The following is a 20,479-nucleotide window of genomic DNA, read 5'->3' as shown; positions in this document are numbered from 1 at the left end:
TGAACCATTAGAAATTTCCATCATAGTTTCTCAGAAATCGAATGTTGGAATGATCATGGACCACCATCATCCCAGAGTAGGAATTCGGACTGATTTATGATGAGCTAACATTAAAAAACCCAAATTGTTTTGATGGAACAGCTGTTGCTCCAGCAGTGATCTTATTTTTCTGAATGCCTAATAGATAAATTTCAAAGCAGTTTAGTCCAAATTCTTTGCTGTATAGTAGATGTAGTTTCTTTGTAGAATAAAAGTATAATTTTTTGTCCCTGTGAGATACATCTGAGCTTGTCATGTAGAAGGTATATTTATCCCAGAAGAATAAATGAAATCGTATAGAAAAATTTGATTCATTATTTAGTGAATATGGCTATACTTAGAAATAATGAAATAAACAAAAATATTGCCTCAAAAAGATCAAGAGAATCATTCAATCATCAAGAATTTCTTTTAAGATAAAAATTCAATTGTTGAGACTGAGATGCCGAAGCCTCAACGTGCGATCACTAAGAATTCGAATTTTTCTGCCAAGAAACAACAATTATTGTGATGCAATCATCAGGCTTGATGAGCGGCAGCGAACAGGTGGCTTTACCTCATAGTTTTTTTTTTTTTTAAAAATATATTATTTTTTAAATATTTGTTAAAAATCTTTTTTATTAATATAGAAAATCACTCCTTAATCGTTATAGCTGGAATGTTATAATATCATTATCTCGCGTGTTATTGCTCGCAACAATGCATTTAAATTAAAAGTAATTTATACTCCCTTTATAAAAGATCCGAAAAAACGTATTATTGCTCCAAAAGTAAATCAAAATTTGAACAAAGTGATACTTTAAGGAGGTGCAGGATGGTCAAAACAAAAAAGTACAATTTTTACTCGATCATTTTCAAATTTTAATAGAATATTCGTAGCATTAATAAGAGTCTTTGTGCGATTTTTTTTTTAAATAATTATTTTTAAGGCTAAAGGAAAATGTTTGATGTTTAATTGTGGGTAGTTAAAAAGTTCCGTGCAAACGAATATTAATTTTACTTAATATTTTTTTTTACTTAAATACGTTGTTTAAAAGCATTTAAGTAAATTTAAGTTGTTATGGTAAACGTATACAAATATGGCGCAACTGGACATTCAATTTTTATTTTGTCACCAAAACTTTCTTCAAAAAACCCTCTTCAATTATGTTTTTTGAATTATTAAAAAATTAAATTAAGATATTGAGTTAATCAAATGCATATAGAATAAAAGAAAATACAATGAGGGCAATTGTGGTGTAATTACCACAGCAATTATTAAATATCAATTTGCTAGTATGCTAACTCGTTTCAAACTTTTGGTCCCACATAGGTGATCTGCGGAAGTAGAACTATTTTTGACTAAGACTTACTATTTGTGATAAGATATTTGTGATTCTATATAAGACTTTGAATACTTGCTATTTGTGACTGCGTCATTGTCCTTCTCGCGCTGTTGCTTCTCAGTCTTATTTACACAAAGCAGAGTTCTGCATACACGCGACAACTGATAACATTACAGGACAGACCACACACGTAACCGGACAGCTCTCGTGACCAATGCTCAAAACTCGGTGGACCTAATACAGCTCTCCTCACAAGAGCGCGTAATTTGGTGAACTTAATACGGCGACTGGTGATATCCAAGCATCAAATTTTATTCCTGATAGAATTCTGGTGAGGGAGTATTGTGGCATAACTACCACTACAATTATTAAAAATCAGTTCACTAGTATATAAGACATGCTAACTCGATTGAGGAAACTTTTGATTGACGAAGGTTGGTAAGGTCGATTTCTACTCTCTACACAAGCATCTATATTTTTTTTAATGACAAAGAAACAAAAACTGGTGCGCTAGGAAATTTTTGAAGTTGTGAGAGCGTTAGAAAATTCCATTACGAGCAAAAGCAACTTAGCGAGAATATTGATGTATGGACCTTTACTAATTTATCACTTTATAACTCGGGAAGAGAAATCCTGATTTAAACACGGTTTACTAGTAAAGTGTAATTTTTTTAGTATCTCAGATACCTAAATAATAGATTTTTGAAGGACATTTTCATTTTCAATGTCCAGTGTACCCTTAAAAGTACGTAGTTGCAAAAAAAAAGAAAGAAAAAAAAATTAGAACAGTTTCTTCCTACAATGAATATTTTTGAATAGTTAAAATAATAACCTTCAAATTGTGAATAAAATAACATACGGCAGCATTTTACATCAGAATGTTTTTTAATAATTTTTTTAGAAGTGTGCAAAATTGGTTCTACTTAATTGTTTTTGAGTCATTAGAGCGTGAAAGAGTTTTTGGAACGGCAGTGAATTCTTTTTTACATAAATTACCACGAATCAAAAAAAGTATTTAATAATTATTTGACTTCAAAAATTATTGCAATTATGATTTAAATTTTTATAAGTTTTCAGTAACTAATTTATTATCAAAAAAAATATTAAATAATTTATTTAACTGTACGAAAGATACTGTACAATTTTTTTTTAAGGTAAATTCTGCGTAATGATAGTTTCATTTTGTGACTTAAAAAGACGTTTAGAAAACATTTAAATAATAACGCTGTTAAATTTCACTTCTCGTCATTTTAATTAGGACTATTTTAGAACTATTTTCACATTTCATCCTTTCAAAATTTTTGCAAAATTCAAATCTAATTATTTAAATTTTATCTTATCTCACAATTTTTTTAGAGGATAAGATGCTGTGTTTGAATTAATAATTCAAAATTCGACGTACAAGAAGGTTTATTTAACGTGCTGAAATGGTTCTATGTTAAAGGGCCAAGGGAAATTTCGCAATTTTAATTTGTTCAAATTTTCTTGCAATTTTAAGTGTTTCTCATTAATTCTCTTTATTTCATTTGCTTTAAAAAAGAACTATTTATCCATTGCTGTGAGAAAATGTATTTATCTGGTTTGAGATGTTTAGTTTGAGCTTGAATTCATGTCAAAAATAACAAAAAAGAAGAAAAAAAGGCTGTTAGATATTACCATTAATTTTTTTACAGTGAATGACGAGTGTCAATCGGGTATCAGAGAGAAGACGTTTGTTTGAGATGCTTGTTTTGTTGTTGTTTTTTTTAAATAATTTTTTTCAAATCTAATTTAACTTTAAACTCTAGAAGTAAATCATCGTCTTTAGGGCATGAGACTGTATCGTCAAAAAGAACTCTTTAAATAAGAGCCTCACGCAAATATTTAGAATACATTTGAACCTACTTATTTGTTTCGTTAAATTTTTTGTTTTGATATTTCCTCTTGTTTCCTTATTTGACCTTTTCCGCATTTGGTACAAATGTTTTCAGGGTAGCTGGGAGAGGTTTCTATGGTTTCTCCCAAAATTTATCTTCTACACGAAGTCTATGGAATAAATTCCATGCCTCCCAAAAGTGGTCGTAAATAGAGGTGGTCGTTACATTGAGGTGGTCTTCCCTTGAAGTTTCACTGTATCTTTTATTTCAACTGAACTGAATGTTGCTTACATAATGAAATGTTTCACTTCAGTTGTGATGAAATGTATATATTGATTGATTAAAATTTGGCCATTGAAAAAAATAACTTATTGTGTATTTTTCTAATTTCAGGGATCAAAAGGCCCCCGTGTTCGAGAAGAAACCTGCCATTCGACAGGAGGAGGATGAAGATCGTCTTTATTTCGAATGTGTCATAGCCGCCAATCCCGTACCGACGATCTCCTGGTTTAGAGACGATAAACCTGTCGAAAGCAAAGATAGATTCCAAGTAACATTTTTTTTATTTCAGAAAAGAAATAATAATACATTATATATACAATACCTGGCCAAGTTATTAGACGTTCTATAAGATTCTATGTAATATCTGTATTATCAGGTGATAGTCTTGTACAGCTTTTACGAGATTGTTTCCACTTGCTTACGTTCGTGTATCAATGGATTAAATTAGACGATATATTATATATATATATAGAATATTTATTTATCAGGTATTACATTAGTATATTATAATAATGAGACCGAATTGTTTGACGCTCTTTGTATTGTTTAAATAATTGAATATTTTGCACGAGTTTATATACAATACTTTTATATTTAAACTTACATGTAATGGGGTTTTATTCAGGAGATTTTTTTTGTATAATTCTTGTTTGTATTTATTTTTAACGTATTGCATTACAATGTTAACCAATGGATACAAGAACATAAACAAGTACAAGCCGGTTTCAGTCTATCATAAAAACATTAAAGCTGTGTAGTATCACCTCATATTTACAGATTTCACATAGAATCTTATAATGCGTCTAATAATTTGCCCAGGGACTATATATTTGATTCATGATACATCTGATTCGGTTCATGATACATGTATGTACTGCGATGGATGTTTTATGTCAACTAACTCACAATTATACTATTCCAGTTAGTGTCCAATGAGTCGTCAGTTTCTGGAAATATGTGAAAAAAGCAAAATGTAATTGATTTAAAGTTATATCAATGATTTTCAAGAGTAAGCAAGATGAAATGTCATCATAAATTCTAGTAATCATAGATACGCACAACTCATAGTAGTTAGAGTTGTAACCGCGATTGCATTGCGAGGAATCGCTATTACTTACAGCTTGTGAACTATTGCATCATTCAAACTATGAGTGTGCATTCCAGTTAAGGTTGTTTTGCAATTTAGAATAATAAGAAATACCGGGGTAATTTTGTAAATAGAAATTGCGCAATCGAACGCGCCTTATCGAAGATGACAGAGAATTGTGGTCGGTTATTTGGAGCTGCGATTAAGGAAATAATTCTGTGAAATTCCATGAAAACAATCAAATGCAATTCTAAGCAAACAAACATAAACAGTGTGGGGCAGGGTGAGTTTTACTTATGCAAGTCTCCCAACAATTCAGGGATTTAAGAATTAGAATTGCATTTGTTACTGTGAATGACCGAAATCGGACGTTGCTGGCATCTCTAGGTGAATGTTGACAATCACATAGTCGCTTTGGTAAATATTCGAAAAATATATACTTTTAAGTGCCACTGCCCGATATTCCCTACACTGATGTTTCTCCTAATCTATCCTCAACAAGTATTAATATATCGAATAAATATATTAACATCAACGAATAAATGAATATCCAATTGACTATAAGAAAGATTTCATACAATCACCAAAGCGACTATGCGATTATTGACATTCACCGGTGAAAGTCGACATTCTCTTGATTTCTGTCATTCACGGATGTTAAATCCTCATTTGGCAGAATATTAGTCCGTTTTAAGGCAGTATGCGAGTAAATGCATGAAAAAGGCATTTTCCAATTGCTTTAAATCTAATTTTGACTGTTAAATTTGAATTCGACTTTGCTTGAAGTATGATTTCGGCACATTCATTTGAATTCGACTGTTCCATCCAATGTTTGACTCTTTAAAGGAAAACAAAAATAAATGAATAAATAAGCATGGACCTTTTTGTGACTTTTGAGATTTTTTTTTTTTTAAAGCAGGAGCAGGTTGATAAATTTATTGAAAACATACTTAAATTTGATCACGTGTTTTCTCCCGTAGATTAAATGTGAAAGGAAAGGAAATTCTTACCACTGTGCTTTAGTCATCGAAGATGTTGATGAGGAAGATGGGGGAAAGTACAAAGTCACGGCGAAGAACAATTTGGGAGAAAGCAGCGCGACCATCAACCTCAACTTCGATAGTGAGTTTATTACTTACTTATTTATCGCTTCTTTTTTCACAGCTCGTTTTCGTGTTTGGGATGATAGAATGTTACCAATAATATGTCGAATACTCTTCGATTCACTCGGATCTCTTAAAACCCTACTACAGCTGCAAAACATGATGACTAAGCTAGTTTTAATCCTTTCCTGACAACTAAAAGTAGAATTTTGTTTGCTATAGTATCACCAGAATAAATGTATCGACAGTGAAAATATCTCTTACTTTCCGTCTAGCTAGGATACTCAAACCTCCATTGGAGATCAGTGCCTGATGAAAATACAATTTTCAACCATTTTTAGATCGCTACAAATAGAATTTATCCACAATTACTATTTTGTATTCTTTTCGATTAGCTAGCTGCTCAAATTTCATCTGAAATTCTATGCTTGGTATCAATATATGTTAAAGTTGTTTCTTAAAAGCACACACAGACACAAAAGTAAAAAAAAGGGCTAATAAATTAAATAAAAATGTTAATCAAAAACTACGAAATGTAATTTTATGCTTTCAGTTTTAAATGAAAACGTTAGGCTCTATAATATATTGAAAAACTCTTATCACCCCACTCATTCTCGATTCGACACCCCCAAAGATTTTTTCTTGGTTCTGGATACAATCTTTGTGAACTGAATAGCCGCTTCAAGGTTACGTGATTTCCCACCTCTCCACACTTCTTCCCCTCCATTTCTATGGCTTCAGCATAACTTGCCCTCAGTAAAAATTTGGAAGATATGGGAGTGGAGAAAAAAAAAGATTTGCCAAAACTGTGGCAGAGTAAAATTTCCACATCGCGTAAATTTAATTCGGGTATTTAATTTACAAAGGATATAAAATAGAACCATTTTCCTCTTTTTAACCTTCTTGAAAAACGTAGTTTTTAAGAAATTCATTTTATTACTCCTTTTCTTTAGACACTTCATCACGCATGTTTTGGGATTCTTTCTTTTTTACTTTAAAAAAGTGACTCGAAGTTAAAGGGGTCATTTATTGTTCAAGGAATCACTACTGCAATTTTCCCCCATACTTGGTATTTTCTATGCTTGGTATTTTAAGCTTGCTTACATTTCAATGGGAATTTAGGAATTTTTCTGTCCTGCACTTTTCACTGCAGAAATTGAAAATATTTCAGAAATCTTAAGATTGAGGCGTATTGGAGTGATATTAAGGGGAAAATGGAAGTTAACTTTTCGGAAATAGACGTTGTCAATAGGCGAATCCGAAATACTATTCATTTTTCTCTTACGTTTTGAGACTTGTACTGAAAATGTGAACATAGAGAATGAGAGGTATTGTCTGCTTCTTCATAGAGAAATAAAAATAATTGATCATGTATATCAATATAAATGTAGTGGCGGTGACCATTTTAAATTAATTACTGATAGTTCAGGCATCATGCTTGACTTTTGGCCGTTACAAAAACACCTTAATTTGGATGTAATATAACGATAATTATCTCAGAGAAATGAATAATATCGTTTATGAAAAATTCATTTATGAAGTATTGAAAATGGCCACCATTCAAAATATGAAATTAAAGAAAAAACCCTTAAAGGGATCAAGAAAAACATTCTCTTACGTAGAGAAGGACAATTAAGATTTGTATTAAACGGTTGGGACTGGGATGTCCGAAAGGGCACCCCAAGTCTCCAAAAATTGGAAATTGAAAATGAATGAATCGTTCCCAATGGACAGTTAGGAGCATGGGAAGAGATCCGAGGTTGGTAATTCATTTATTAGATACTATAGTAAAAAATAAAGTCAACTTTCTTATAATCAATATTAGGTTTGAAAATACTTTGGTGATCACGAATCGCCAACAAGACTCTGTGATAATTAGTATAACAACCATGTAACTGCTGAAACATATTTGTAAGAAAATTAATAGATTTTTGTTTTCGTCAGGCGCGACAGTGAATTAAGGAGTCTACATTAGTATTGGAATAAAAAGTTATCCATTACATGGATCGATAAGAAAAGAACAAAATATTTTATTCGTTTGTAATATTTCTTTATATAATATTTCTTTTCTTGTAAATTTTAATAAACATTTAATAATTGATTTCATTTAATAACATCTTGATTAAAAAGTTTAGGAAATAAAAGAAATTTTAAAAGCTAGGAAATATGCAATGCCTATTGTGGCATTACAATAAATATATATCGATATAAATTTATATCTATGCATATATATATCGATATAAATATATTGATATTTAATTCCTTTTTACATAATTTTCTAAAAAGGCATTTTAAATAATTGGTTTTTCGGAATTCTTATTTAACGATGAAAAATTGAATGTTGAGTAATATCGTCGATATAAAGTGTCAATTGTTCTTTCTTAAAACTAGCTGATGAAGATGAGGAGGAAGAAGGGAAACCAACATTTACAGGAAAACCACTTATCAAACAAAGTCCAGATTTTAAGAGTATCATATTCGAATGCAATCTCACAGCCGATCCTAAACCTACACTACAATGGTAAGTTGACAACAGAATGGAAATTAGTATTCAATAATTTATTTAAAAGTATTTTTCTTGAAATTTGTAGAGTTATGTCGGGAGTTATTATGAGAGTTAGAATTAATTTTAGTGTAGAGCTATTTAATGATATTTATAGGTGGAACGTCACTACGATTATTGAACATCAATTTACTAGTGTATAGGATATGCTAACTCGATTCAATTTATAAGTGACTTTTGATAGGTTGGCATTCGTGACCTAAGGCATCACTTCCTGCATCATAAAGCCTCTTTAAAAAGTGAACCCATGTCCTATTGTAAAAGTAATCGATAGATATTTTTCATATATATTTGAAAATGTAGTGGTTGGCAAGTAAATAAGACAAACCAATCATATTCATAAATTAAACAAATTTTTAAACATATATTTGCTACCATTTCCTAGTTTTTAATAGATTTTACTAAACAGCTCTTTCGTAAACTGGTTTACTTTCACATTTGTCCGATCGGACTACCTATAAAAAAAACCGTGTGGAGGCTTTCAGCTATAGGAGGCGTTACCTGAGGACGTAATATGACCTCGTCTACATGGATGAATGGTCCACATTCAACAGTTGACTCGCTATTTGCAACAGAGTCATCCTCCTCCTCTCGCTGTTGCATCTCAGTCTCATTTACACACAATATTCTCTATTACTAATAGCAACAGAGGAGCGACCACGCACGCAACCATGAACTTAATACAACTCTCACGACCAACGTTTAAAATTCGGTGAACTTAGTACAACTCTTACCGCAAGGGCTCAAAATCCGGTGGACTTAGCACAGCTCTCTCGGTCTCTCACAAATACGACAGCTAGTGATATTTGTTCATCGAAGTCTATCCTTGATAAAATTCTGTAGGGGAGTATTGTGGTGTAACTACCACTACGATTATTAAACATCAATTCACTAGTATATAAGACATGCTAACTCATTTCAATCTTGAGCAGGGTTTCTTAACCTGTGGTTCATGGACCCCTTAGGGGTCCATGGGTCATATTTTGGGGATCCACTGACTGCTCCTAATTTTTAAAACGTTTTGATCAATAATATTTAGATAACATTGATCTTTTTTTCTTTCTAAAAGGTGAAAATACATACATATTTGAAACTAGGTGATCGAGATACCCCAAATTCAGTACGGACTGCACACAGCCCTCTAATATTCCTGTCATATTTTTAACATCCTCCACTAACCAGCTTTCAGTTTCCACCATCAGGGCCAACCCCCTGATGACGTCCGCTGTACTATTTTTATTATCCCCTATCAAGCTACGTACATACATATGACACCTTGTTCTGGTTACTAGATCTAGAACTTTTTACTAAGAAGAAAGCCCAGTCTTTGAAATCTGGAACATTAGACAAACTTGGATTTGGTATCCCACAAAAACCTCTGGTTGAGGCATCTCTCAAAGTTGCATATCATATTGCTAAAAGCAAGAAACCACGTACTATTGGAGCGCTGGAGATGGTTGAATTAGTTTGTAGATTAGAACAGAGAAAAAAAAACTTAAGGCAATTCCATTTTCAAATGATGTAACACATTCAAGAATAGTTGAAATTTCATGCAATATTTTGAAAAAGATCATCGATGAATTGAAAGTATCGCCATTTCCATTTAATATGCAACTGGATGGAACTACAGATATCTCGAATTATAGTCAACTTCTTGTTTTTGTTCGTTACGTGTCTCTTGATACTATCAAAGAAGAATCTTTATTTTGTGAGTCTCTTTTGCAAACTACAAAGGCAGTTGATGTTTTAGCAACGTTAAATGTTTTCTTTACCAAACAAGACTTCGGCTGGAAAGAAAAACTTCATTCACTTCGTACAGATGGAGCACCTGTGATGCTTGGCAATAAATCTGGTTTTGACCTGTTGGTAAATAAAAAGTCTCCCAATGATCTTGGTCCGTGACTTCTTAAAAATTTTAAAAAGGGTCCATTGTATCAAAAAGGTTAAGAAACACTGATCTAGAGGTACCTTTTGCTAGATAAAGATTGGCATTGTCGATAGCTACAATAAGCTCTTTTTACCTTTGGCACACAAAAACATCCTGTTTGCTTCTTCATGCCCTCCCTTCCCGTTCTTTTGCTTGATGTCGGTCTTCCATTAATCCTGGACCGGGATAGCCTGGTCGGTAGGGCGCTGGACCTATTTCCGAGTCTTCGTGGGTGCCAGTCGAGCCCTTGCCAGTCGAAGACTCCCCGTGTAGTAAATAGTGACTGATGCACTTTCAATCTGTCGAGTCGCAAAGTCCTCCATGTTCCCATAACAAATCAATACCTCTGGNTTATAATATTTAATATTATAATATTTAATATTTAATATAAATATTAATAGTTAATACAAATAATATTAATATTAATGTAATATTTAATATAAATATTAATATTTAATATGAATATTAAAATATCTTCTGAAATAAGGATAAATCATCCAGAAGTCTCAAAATTGCATAAAAATTAGAATATAACCACCAAAAGTTTTTAAGTTGGCTTTGCTATGCAAGAGAAGAATGCATGAGTACGTTACTGTGAATGACCGAGGTTCGTAGTTGTTGGCTTCCTTCGGACAATGTTTATAATCATATAGTCTCTACGGTAAAACTACCCGGTATATATTTGCTCGCTTTGCCCTACGTCAATATTTTTTTTAAGGGTCAAGTGCCACTGCTCGGTATGGATTTAACCGGTACTCAGAACACTGATGTTTCTAATCTGTCCTCAACAGATATTAAAATACGAATAAATATAATAATATCGACGAATAAATTAATATCAAATATTTCGGATATTTACCAAAGCGACTATGTGATTGTTGACATTCACTCGCGAAAGCCGACATTCTCCCGATTTCAGTCCTTCATAGTAACATATATATAAAATTTTCTAATAAGGCCATCAGTTCCTGCAGATTGTTGTTTAAAGTAATTTAAATGATTTAGCTACAAAAATTAATACGATTCAATTAAAAATTAAAGAAAAAAATAAATTTGTCTTAATTGTTATACGTGAAAGTAAATTAACGTAAATTTTTACGTTTTTAATATCTGCGTATTTAATTATCGGTCGTCAAATATTTTATTGCAGTTATTTAATTCTTTTTATGAATAATGATTTCAAGAAATTAGTGATTTTACAAAATATTAAGTTTGCACACTATAATTTGTAATTCCTAAGTTGTAATCCCTTATGAGAAATTTTATATTATTGCAATTTAACTTATTATGTGACAGAATTAAAGATTCACTTCGTAATAATGTAAAATTTTGCATTACTGTTTATTAAATCCCTTATTGAAAAACTACAAGTGTAATAAATATTGAAACTTCAGCTTTTAAGTTGCAGTTATTTTTTTAGATCTTGCAAATCCAATAATTAAACTAAGTAGTGTACAAGTGCAATATTTTCTTTGAAGATAATTACAGCAAGTAGCCAACCATTTACACTGATAATTGTTGTAACTCTAATAAATTAAGTAAAATGCAACTTTTCAGTGTCAATATTTTTTATATATTGCTGTTATAATAACTTCCTGCATGTGGGGCATAATTTTAATAAAACTCAAAGGAAGTAAATACCAAGATTGTCATAACATTTACCCGCCTGGACTTTCCCCCGATCGTAATTTACAATATTATAACAGTGTGAATGGTCCTTTATACCATTAAACAAGGGTTAATATCCCGTAATATAGTTTCTTTAAATAGACGTAATTGGCTGAAGTTTTTATCTGATTGTATTCCAATATGTGCACCTTGTATAGTTTTTGTTTATGATATACCATTCTGACTTCTTGATATTTTGTTTGTATATTGTGCTAACTTTTTTTTTTCTCTCTCTTTTTCAGGTGATGCAAGCAAAAAGTAAGTTTAATCAATCATCATTCTCTATTTTGCTGAAACAAAATATATAACTAAAAGATTTATTGAAATGAAGAACTAAATTTGATGCGTAAATCTTGAGAAGTGAATGAATTAAATCAACGATAAAAATTAGAAAGGGCAGTGAAACCTCTCGGAAGCCGACCACTCTCCGTTCCGGTCCCTTAAAGGTCATTGACTTCAAAATTGTTATGAAAGGTAAATGAATTTTAGCCAGTATCATTTTCTTGATGCGGAAATGCCACTTCTGTTCACGTCATGAAAAGACGGATAGATGAATAAAATTTAGAGTCTATAAAAATGATCCCAACTGATATAATTCTGTGCAAAAACAATTTTACCAAATATAAATGATAAAGATATTTTAAATAAATAAACAAATATGTTTTTTTTTATTTAAATTTGCATTTAATTTTATATCATAAAAATTAATTACCTTTGAAAGATGAAGAGGTTTTTCTAAAATAACTTTTTCTTCTAATTTAACTTTCAACACCAGAAATAAAACATTGATGGCAATGTCTTTACACCAGGGCTCGAAAAACCGCCCGTCCTCGGCGGTCAAAAATTCCCCACGGACAACGAATTTCTCGAATCCGACGTCCGCGCGGACGGCCATTTTCTCGTAATGTTGCAATTATGAACATCTACCTAAATGGTAAACCTCTTTCAGATTTCTGTGCAGAAACCTCTGTAAATCATTGGCTTGATTGTGGAACTGACAAACGTCATATTCGATTCATTTGAAAAACGCAGTACCTTCGGATAAATTGACATTCCAGATAACTTGACCTTTGTCATTTAAATTATTTCATAAAAGAAATAAATTATTTCATAAAATAATTACTAGGTTTTGCTATTAGTAACCTAGTATTTCTCTTATTACTGTATAATGTAATCCTAGTATTTGTAATCCTAGTAACTACTAATTCATTGTGCAATTTATATAAACTTTTGTAATAAATAAGAGAAAATTATATTTTTATTAATTTAGAAGTGACGGGTTAGTTTCAAAGGAGGACGGGTACATTGATGGACAAGCCGTCCTCAGGGACGGGTAAAATTTCTGAGTTTTTTCAAGCCCTGCTTTACACTTTGCCATCAATGCACTTTGTCTGTAACATTGTATCATTAAAAAGAGCTCTCTAAATTAGATCATCAAACAAATATTTCAAATACATTTTAACCACTTCCCTTATTGAAACCACTTCCCATTTTGAAAAAAAAAAAGCAAAAAATAAATTTAATTTTTTATTTTATTACTAAATACAAGAAACTAAAACAAAACAAAATGTACAAGTTTTAAGTTAAAAATTTAATTTCTTTTTTTGTGTAAAGAACCTTTATTTTAAAATCAGTTTACTATCCCGAGCAAATGAAAAAAGTTAAATATTAGTTTTTGTTTGATAGTTCTTAAAACAAGGGACAATACAAAATGGTAGCTTTCAAACGTCAGTGAAGGAATACACAATTTTTTTTAACTCTTATTGCTATGTAAATTCAGCAACCATCGTACATACAATCGCACAAAACACGTGTGCAGTTCCACAATCCAATAGCAAAACTTCCAAATAAACCTTGGCAAACTTCCGACTTGTGTTTTTTGCTTCCTACCGAGTAAAAACGTGATAAAACAAAAAGTACAGACAAATTCTGCAACGCCCGAGTATTCTCGGGATGATAAATATTTGCAATATATACATACCCTAGTTATCTCGTGATGATAAATATTTGCAATATATACATACCCGAGTTATCTCGTGATGATAGATATTTGCAATATATACATACCCGAGTTATCTCGTGATGATAAATATTTGCAATACATACATACCCGAGTTATCTCGTGATGATAACTATTTGCAATATATACATACCCTAGTTAACTCGGGATAATCAGGAAAGCGGTTAATCTACTTATTTGTTTTGTTTTGATAGTTTTTCATATTGACCTTTATCGCATTTAGTGCACATGTTTGCCCGGTTGCTGGGAGAGATTTCAACGGTCTCTCCTAAATGTTTTCTTCAACACGAAGAGTCTTAAAAGCGGTGGTAAAGAGAGGCTGCCACTACATGGAGGTGGTTTTTCTGGGAGGTTTCACTGTATTAATTGCTTTGGGGGCTAGTTTTTATTGACAGGGAGATCTTCTTTTTGTCCACAGGATACCAGGAGGAAAAGCTCCTCGATTCCCTAAGAAGCCAGCCATCAAACACGAAGGTGAATCTCTGGTGCTGGAAGTGCAGCTGGAGGCTCACCCATTCCCAAAGATCTGCTGGTTTCTTGGAACCACTGAAGTGAAAGAAGGACCTCGACACAAAATTAAGAAGAAGGAACTCTCAAAAGACACCTACCTGTTGTCACTGGAAATACTCGTACGTTGAATATTTAACAATTTCTCTTATGTTATCAAATAATCAGGGAAAATTATATCAGAAAAAAGTTTTTTAAAATAAAAACAACTCATTTTGTTTTTTTGAGTACAATAATAATTATAATATGAGTTCTTTGTACTCTAATTCTTTATAATTTACATTAAAAAAAAGGTAAACTTTTATTAGAATTCGTTATATATGTTTGATATACAGTCTGGCCAAATTACTAGACGCACTATAAGATTCTATGGAAAATCTTAATTATCAGGTTATACTATTATACAGCTTTATTGCTTTTATCCGACTGATTGCTCTTGTTTACGTTACTGTATCAATTTGTTAAATTAGATGATAGATAATATTAATTCGACGATTGGGTAAATATAACGATATATTATATAAATATAGAATAGTTATTATACCAGATATTATTTTAGTATAGTATAATAATTAGACTAAATCATTCGCCGCACTGTAATGTTTTAATAATTGCATGTTTTACACGAGTTTATCGGCAATACTTTTATAGTTAAACATACACGTTATAGGTTTTTATTTGGGAGATTTTTTATATACTTCCCATTTGTATATATTTTTAACGTATATATTTTAAGTTAACCAATTGATACACGAACATAAACAAGTTTAAACAGGTTTCAGCCTCGTAAAAACCATTATGCTGTAGAGTATCCCCTGTATAATTAAGATTTTACATAAAATCTTAAGCATTGCGTCTAATGATTTAGCCAGAGACTGTAAACGAGTTAGAGACCATACGCTACGCTTCACTTGTCTTATGATGTTTTAACTAAAATAAAATAAAATTTATTTTGTATTAGTATATTGCAAACGTAAAAAGTTTTGAATAATTTTAACTCTTAATAGAATATGACTAAACTGTTTTTACTATAGGTTTTATTTAATATCATTATCTCTTTAAAGTAGCATCCAACTTGTTTACGTAGGTATGTTTTGCGCATAGTAGTTACTACCAAAACATTTCTTTACAGATCATGCGCAGAGCACGAGTAAGTGGATGTGCGGGATTCTATGTAGAAGCGTTCAATCCATGTTCTTTTTTTTAAGCGGAAAACTTTCTATTTCATATCATAAGTTATAATGAAAAATGTACTTTCAATATGACAAAGTTGAAGGGACTATAAAATTTTTTCGAGATGGCAAGTTTTCGAGATAACAAATTCAGAACTAAATATGTTCTAATATGTAGAATCCGGAGTTTCGACGGACCCAGGCCCCTCGGTCACGGAAACCACAGAACCGTCACCCAGACGACGCGAGTTAAGGTTCTCCACTTAAGTCAGAATGTTAGTTAACGTGAAGTTTATTAAATACAACTCCGTATCGCACAATGAATTATAATTCTTTCACGTATACGTCTTATACTTATTCCTACCTGGTAAAGCAGATAATCACTCGAACATGGTCAATACAGTGGTTCCGACCCCGTGACTGACGAAACCCCTGCTTCAGTGGAAGGATATTTTTTATTCATGTATTTTATTGTAACGGTGATACATTTTTGTTTTGTGTACCCGGCAGCTTCTATGCATAATTAGTTTGCATATGTTGTACATGGCTTTATGTCTGTCTTTGTGTTAAATAAGAAATATATAATGGAAGAATCGAACTCTTTATGAACGAATCTTTTTGTAAGAATATAGAATGAGTTACTTAAAAGAATTGATTCTTAATGGTCTTGGCTGACTCTAAATAGAATGGAAAGAGCAGCTGCAAGCGTAAGCAAATACCACGTTTCAACAACCAATCAGGATCGAGATGCCCACACTATGTCACTTGCAGGTATCCCATTGGCTCATCAAATAATTAAATCACTGGAAATAATCTATTCCTGGGCCGATCTGAATGCAGACTTCGACAAAACTTACAAGACGTTAAATTATAAGACATTAAATAAAGTAGTTTAACACTAGAAAGAGTGAAACTTAGTATGTACCTATATTGCCCAAAAGCAGTCAAAATGAATTTTTAATATTTCAGTTATATAACAAGTTATTAGTAAATATTAACAGTAAAAAAAAATGTATAGGTCGTACAAAAAGTCACAAAATTCTAAGAAATTGTGTCATTATATACATCATTGTTATCTAATTGAAATTAAAAAGCAGTCAAAATGACTTTTTTGGGAAATCTAGTGTTAATTAAAAGTACCTCCTCATATGCGCACGAACAGCAAGCAAGCAATGGGAAGGTATCATTTGAGGTGTTGCTGTAGGTTGATCAGCAATTCTCGATTCCTACGATTCCTCCCGTTTGTAATCCCTGTACTGAATCCTGTATGTAATTCATGTTATTCAAAAAATAAATTCAAACATTTTAGGATCCATCACCAGAGGATGGAGGGACTTACAAGTGTAATGCCGTGAATGAGCTCGGCGACAGCAATGCAAACATCGTTCTGAATCTTCAGGGTAAGTCATCGATTAACGCATATAATAAAGTGATAATTTCCTTTTATCATTGTGTAACAGCTTTGTTCGCACGAAATCTGATTCATAGTAGTATTAATTCTTGTGTGTATTTACTAAAAAATCTACTTGTATCAAATTGTAGGTGCCGAAGAAGGCCCTTCCTTTACGCAGAAACCAAAAATCATTCCAAAAGAGAATGGGAAACTTATTCTAATGGAATGCCATGTGAAATCCAAATCAGCCCTTAAGGTCACGTGGTACCAAGGAAACAAAGTTGTACAAGAATCGATTCGTTTCAAAAGTTCAATCGTTGAACTACGTGGCAATGAATACAAAGTTGCACTTGAAATCAGAGTAAGTACACCAGACTTGACATGATTATTGCAGATAAAACGAAAAGACGAATCTAGAATGCTATCAACTCGGAAAATTAAAGCAACTTCCTTCAAATTGTTTAATATTGCAACCAATGTATATTTATTGGGAATTATTTTCTAAGGTAATCTTGTGTATATTGAAATTATACTCGATCAATATTATTAGTAAGTCTTTAAACATCTTTAATAAAGTATACAGTTTTGAAATTTAACGTGTATGCGTACTGATTTAACGTGAATGCGGATGGATAAAGCAAGACTAATTTGAAAAATAGATCGCCATTGTGATACAGTAGTTATAAACTTGGTATTACATACCAGGATTGAGAATTGTAGGAAAACCGATAGCCGTCGTACGCCGCAGGGGGCGCTTTTCTATTATAAACATCAAGTTTGAGTGCCTTTGTAATTGTTCGATTTATTCTGTAAATTATCTCAATTTTAGGTAAATTTTACATTGTCTAGAAATTATTGTCGAAAATTTCCTTCAAATAGACTCCTTAATTGATGGTTTAACGTTTTGACGATTTTCTTGACACGTGTGTTAAGTTAGTCACCAAATGGTTGAATTACAACAAAACTAGCATTTTTGAAACTATTTGAGTGCGATTAACGGCAATATGAATTTTATAAAACAACATAGATCCAAGGACGCATGATGAAAGTTCTTGCAATCAGTTTTGTAATTCAAGGCTCAGGGGCTAAAGCGTTCGCCGTCCCAAGAGGTGAACCAGGATCAAATCCCAGAGATGGTTGGTCGATGCAGATTTCGCACCCCGCTCACAACAACCGCAGTGCTGACGTAAAATATCCTCTGTGGTTGACGGATCATGGATTAGGGCTAACCGTGGGAGGTTTCTGTGGAGGTTCAAAAAGGTCCTCAATGAAGGCAAATTTCAGCCACTACTTGATCCAGAAGTTCCCGGGTCTTCTAAATTGAGTTAAAAATTAAAATGCTATAAAATTAAACATTGGTAGCGGTAAACTCAAGGAATTGGGTCGGTTGTTCAGGGACGGTTATAAAATGCTTAAGGCAAGACCTAACTTCTAGCTCATTTTGCCAGATGTTGTACTAAATCTCAGCGTGTATATGCTTTTTTTTCTCAGATATTTTATTTATTTAACGTCAAACAATTTTTAACAAAGTCCTCTTTATTTGTAATCATTTAGTTCTTTAAGGTGTTTCAAAACAGGGACATACGTCTTAATCTGTCATAGCATATTTCATGTTTGCCCTTCGAACCATTGTAACCTATCTAAATATGTTAAAATCTGACCATCATATCAAACCCCATGCATTACTCTATAGTTCTTTTTGTTAAATGAAGCATTTTTTCGTATACATAGAATACTTATGATGGTTACTGTTATTGCAGGATCCAACCTCAAAAGATGGCGGAGCTTATAAGTGCAATATTATGAACGATGAAGGAGAGATTAATGCTAACCTCAGCCTAAACATCGAAGGTCAGTAAATAAAGTTGTTCAATTTAAATATCGTCTAGCTTTGAAATTTGATAAAAGTTATTATTATTTTATTTGATTTAGGAATATTTTAAATTTTTTAAATTCCAATAGTAAAAAAATTCAAAATTTTTAATTGATTATTTTTTATTATTTTTTTTGATTGTTGGATATCGAGAATTGAGCTAATAGAGATCCTATTTTAGGTTCAAAATCTGATGCAAATAAATAAAAACTATTTAACATATGAAATGTGTTAAACTAAGAATGTGTTTTATAGGGAAAAAATATCATTATTAGTTTATATCTCAATATTATTAGACCTAAAGTTATTCAAAGTAAAATTTTTAGGTTACTCTGCATTATGAAAGTGAGTTATAATTAACTTCTGCATGTGTAGCATGTTAAAAGAAATGCACCATGAAACATAAATTATATGTTAAATCACAGTTGAATCATTAATATGTTGAATTAATTCTTTAGGAATTGATTACACAAATCTCTTAAAATGTGAGGGGTGGCTTCTCACAGAAAAAAAGAAACATTTTTCATTTAACTTATATTTTTCGTTTTACACTTCAAATCAGAAATAGTTAATGATGTCAATGTTCTTGATTATTTCATAAGCAACTTACAACACACAAAATGATTTCTTTTACAGTTCTATTTAGAAAAATATAAAATACTAACTTCGGCAGTAAAACTGGAAACGCTCAAAGATACAAAATGTGTAAATATATTAATGCTCAGAAATAAATGAATATAAACTCACAGCCATTTTGTTTCTTTTCCACAAATAAGTTAAAAAAAGCAAAACAAACTGTTATCAAGACAACTTAATTTTATGAACTAGATCAGAGTTAAAAATTAATCAGAGTAGAATTCTCAACGTCATGAATAAATCACAGCATAGAAAATATATGTATTTGCATCTCTTTTAACTAAACAAAATGCGCAAGCAAACTAATGCTTTATAAACACTCTTTTGATTAAAAAATCTTGAATCTATGAATGTCAAAATGGAATTGATTTCTAAGTACTACTCATATTTTTAAAATGCTGATTTACATTTAAACTAAGTGAATACTTCGACCCATTAAATTTTCTTTAAAAAAGAAAAAAAAAACTTTTATAATCCATATATTAGGTATTATATTATCCATTATATAATACCTAATTAGGTATTTTATAATCCATATATTAGTATTTAATTATAATTATACATTATTATAATTATACATTAGGTATATTCCATAATTATACATTAGGTATTGAGTTCAATGTTGTTGACAAAATTTAAACCAGCGAAGATAGTAATTTATGCAATGTTTGCTCGTAGTATTTTCCAGGAAACAATTCTTTTTCAACAGCCCATATGCTGCAGAGTTTCTGGAATAATTATTGAATTGTTTTCAGGTGATAGAATTGAGGGAGATGCTCCCACATTTGTGGAGAAGCCCAAGATTATATCCGAAGATGATGGAAAACGCATTATCATGGAATGTAAAGTGAAAGCCAGTCCTAAACCAACAATCACGTGGTACCTGGATAATGTCGTCATCAAGGAAACAAACAGAATAGTACAGACAGTAAAGCAAGACAAAGACGTCTACCTCATTAGACTAGAGCTCAAGGTAACTATCAAACCATTATGCAAATTATTATTATTAGTATTAATTAAGTATTAGT

At 31.6% G+C, this 20,479-nt stretch overlaps 2 protein-coding genes across 2 annotated transcripts in view; both read left to right on the top strand.

Annotated features, from left to right (window-relative positions):
* The window catches only part of LOC107453136 (telokin), a 56,618-nt gene extending 48,228 nt beyond the window's left edge, over window positions 1–8,390 (top strand). Inside the window, exons 3-5 of the mRNA XM_043052858.2 lie at window positions 3,614–3,770; window positions 5,570–5,711; window positions 8,084–8,390. Of these exons, the coding sequence (XP_042908792.1) occupies window positions 3,614–3,770; window positions 5,570–5,711; window positions 8,084–8,217 (433 nt within the window). The 3' untranslated portion in view covers window positions 8,218–8,390. The remainder of the gene's footprint in view (window positions 1–3,613; window positions 3,771–5,569; window positions 5,712–8,083) is intronic.
* A 3,706-nt stretch (window positions 8,391–12,096) lies between these two features.
* LOC107453137 (projectin protein bent) overlaps window positions 12,097–20,479 on the top strand; it is a 236,219-nt gene continuing 227,836 nt past the window's right edge. The window contains exons 1-6 of the mRNA XM_071185213.1: window positions 12,097–12,108; window positions 14,289–14,499; window positions 16,859–16,949; window positions 17,092–17,303; window positions 18,703–18,793; window positions 20,207–20,424. Coding sequence (XP_071041314.1) covers window positions 17,163–17,303; window positions 18,703–18,793; window positions 20,207–20,424 — 450 coding nt within the window. The 5' untranslated portion in view covers window positions 12,097–12,108; window positions 14,289–14,499; window positions 16,859–16,949; window positions 17,092–17,162. The remainder of the gene's footprint in view (window positions 12,109–14,288; window positions 14,500–16,858; window positions 16,950–17,091; window positions 17,304–18,702; window positions 18,794–20,206; window positions 20,425–20,479) is intronic.

This window comes from Parasteatoda tepidariorum, chromosome 9 (assembly GCF_043381705.1).
Source record: "Parasteatoda tepidariorum isolate YZ-2023 chromosome 9, CAS_Ptep_4.0, whole genome shotgun sequence".
NCBI lineage: Eukaryota > Metazoa > Arthropoda > Arachnida > Araneae > Theridiidae > Parasteatoda > Parasteatoda tepidariorum.
Note: the sequence above shows the minus strand (reverse complement) of the source record. Positions and strands in the feature narration are given on the sequence as shown.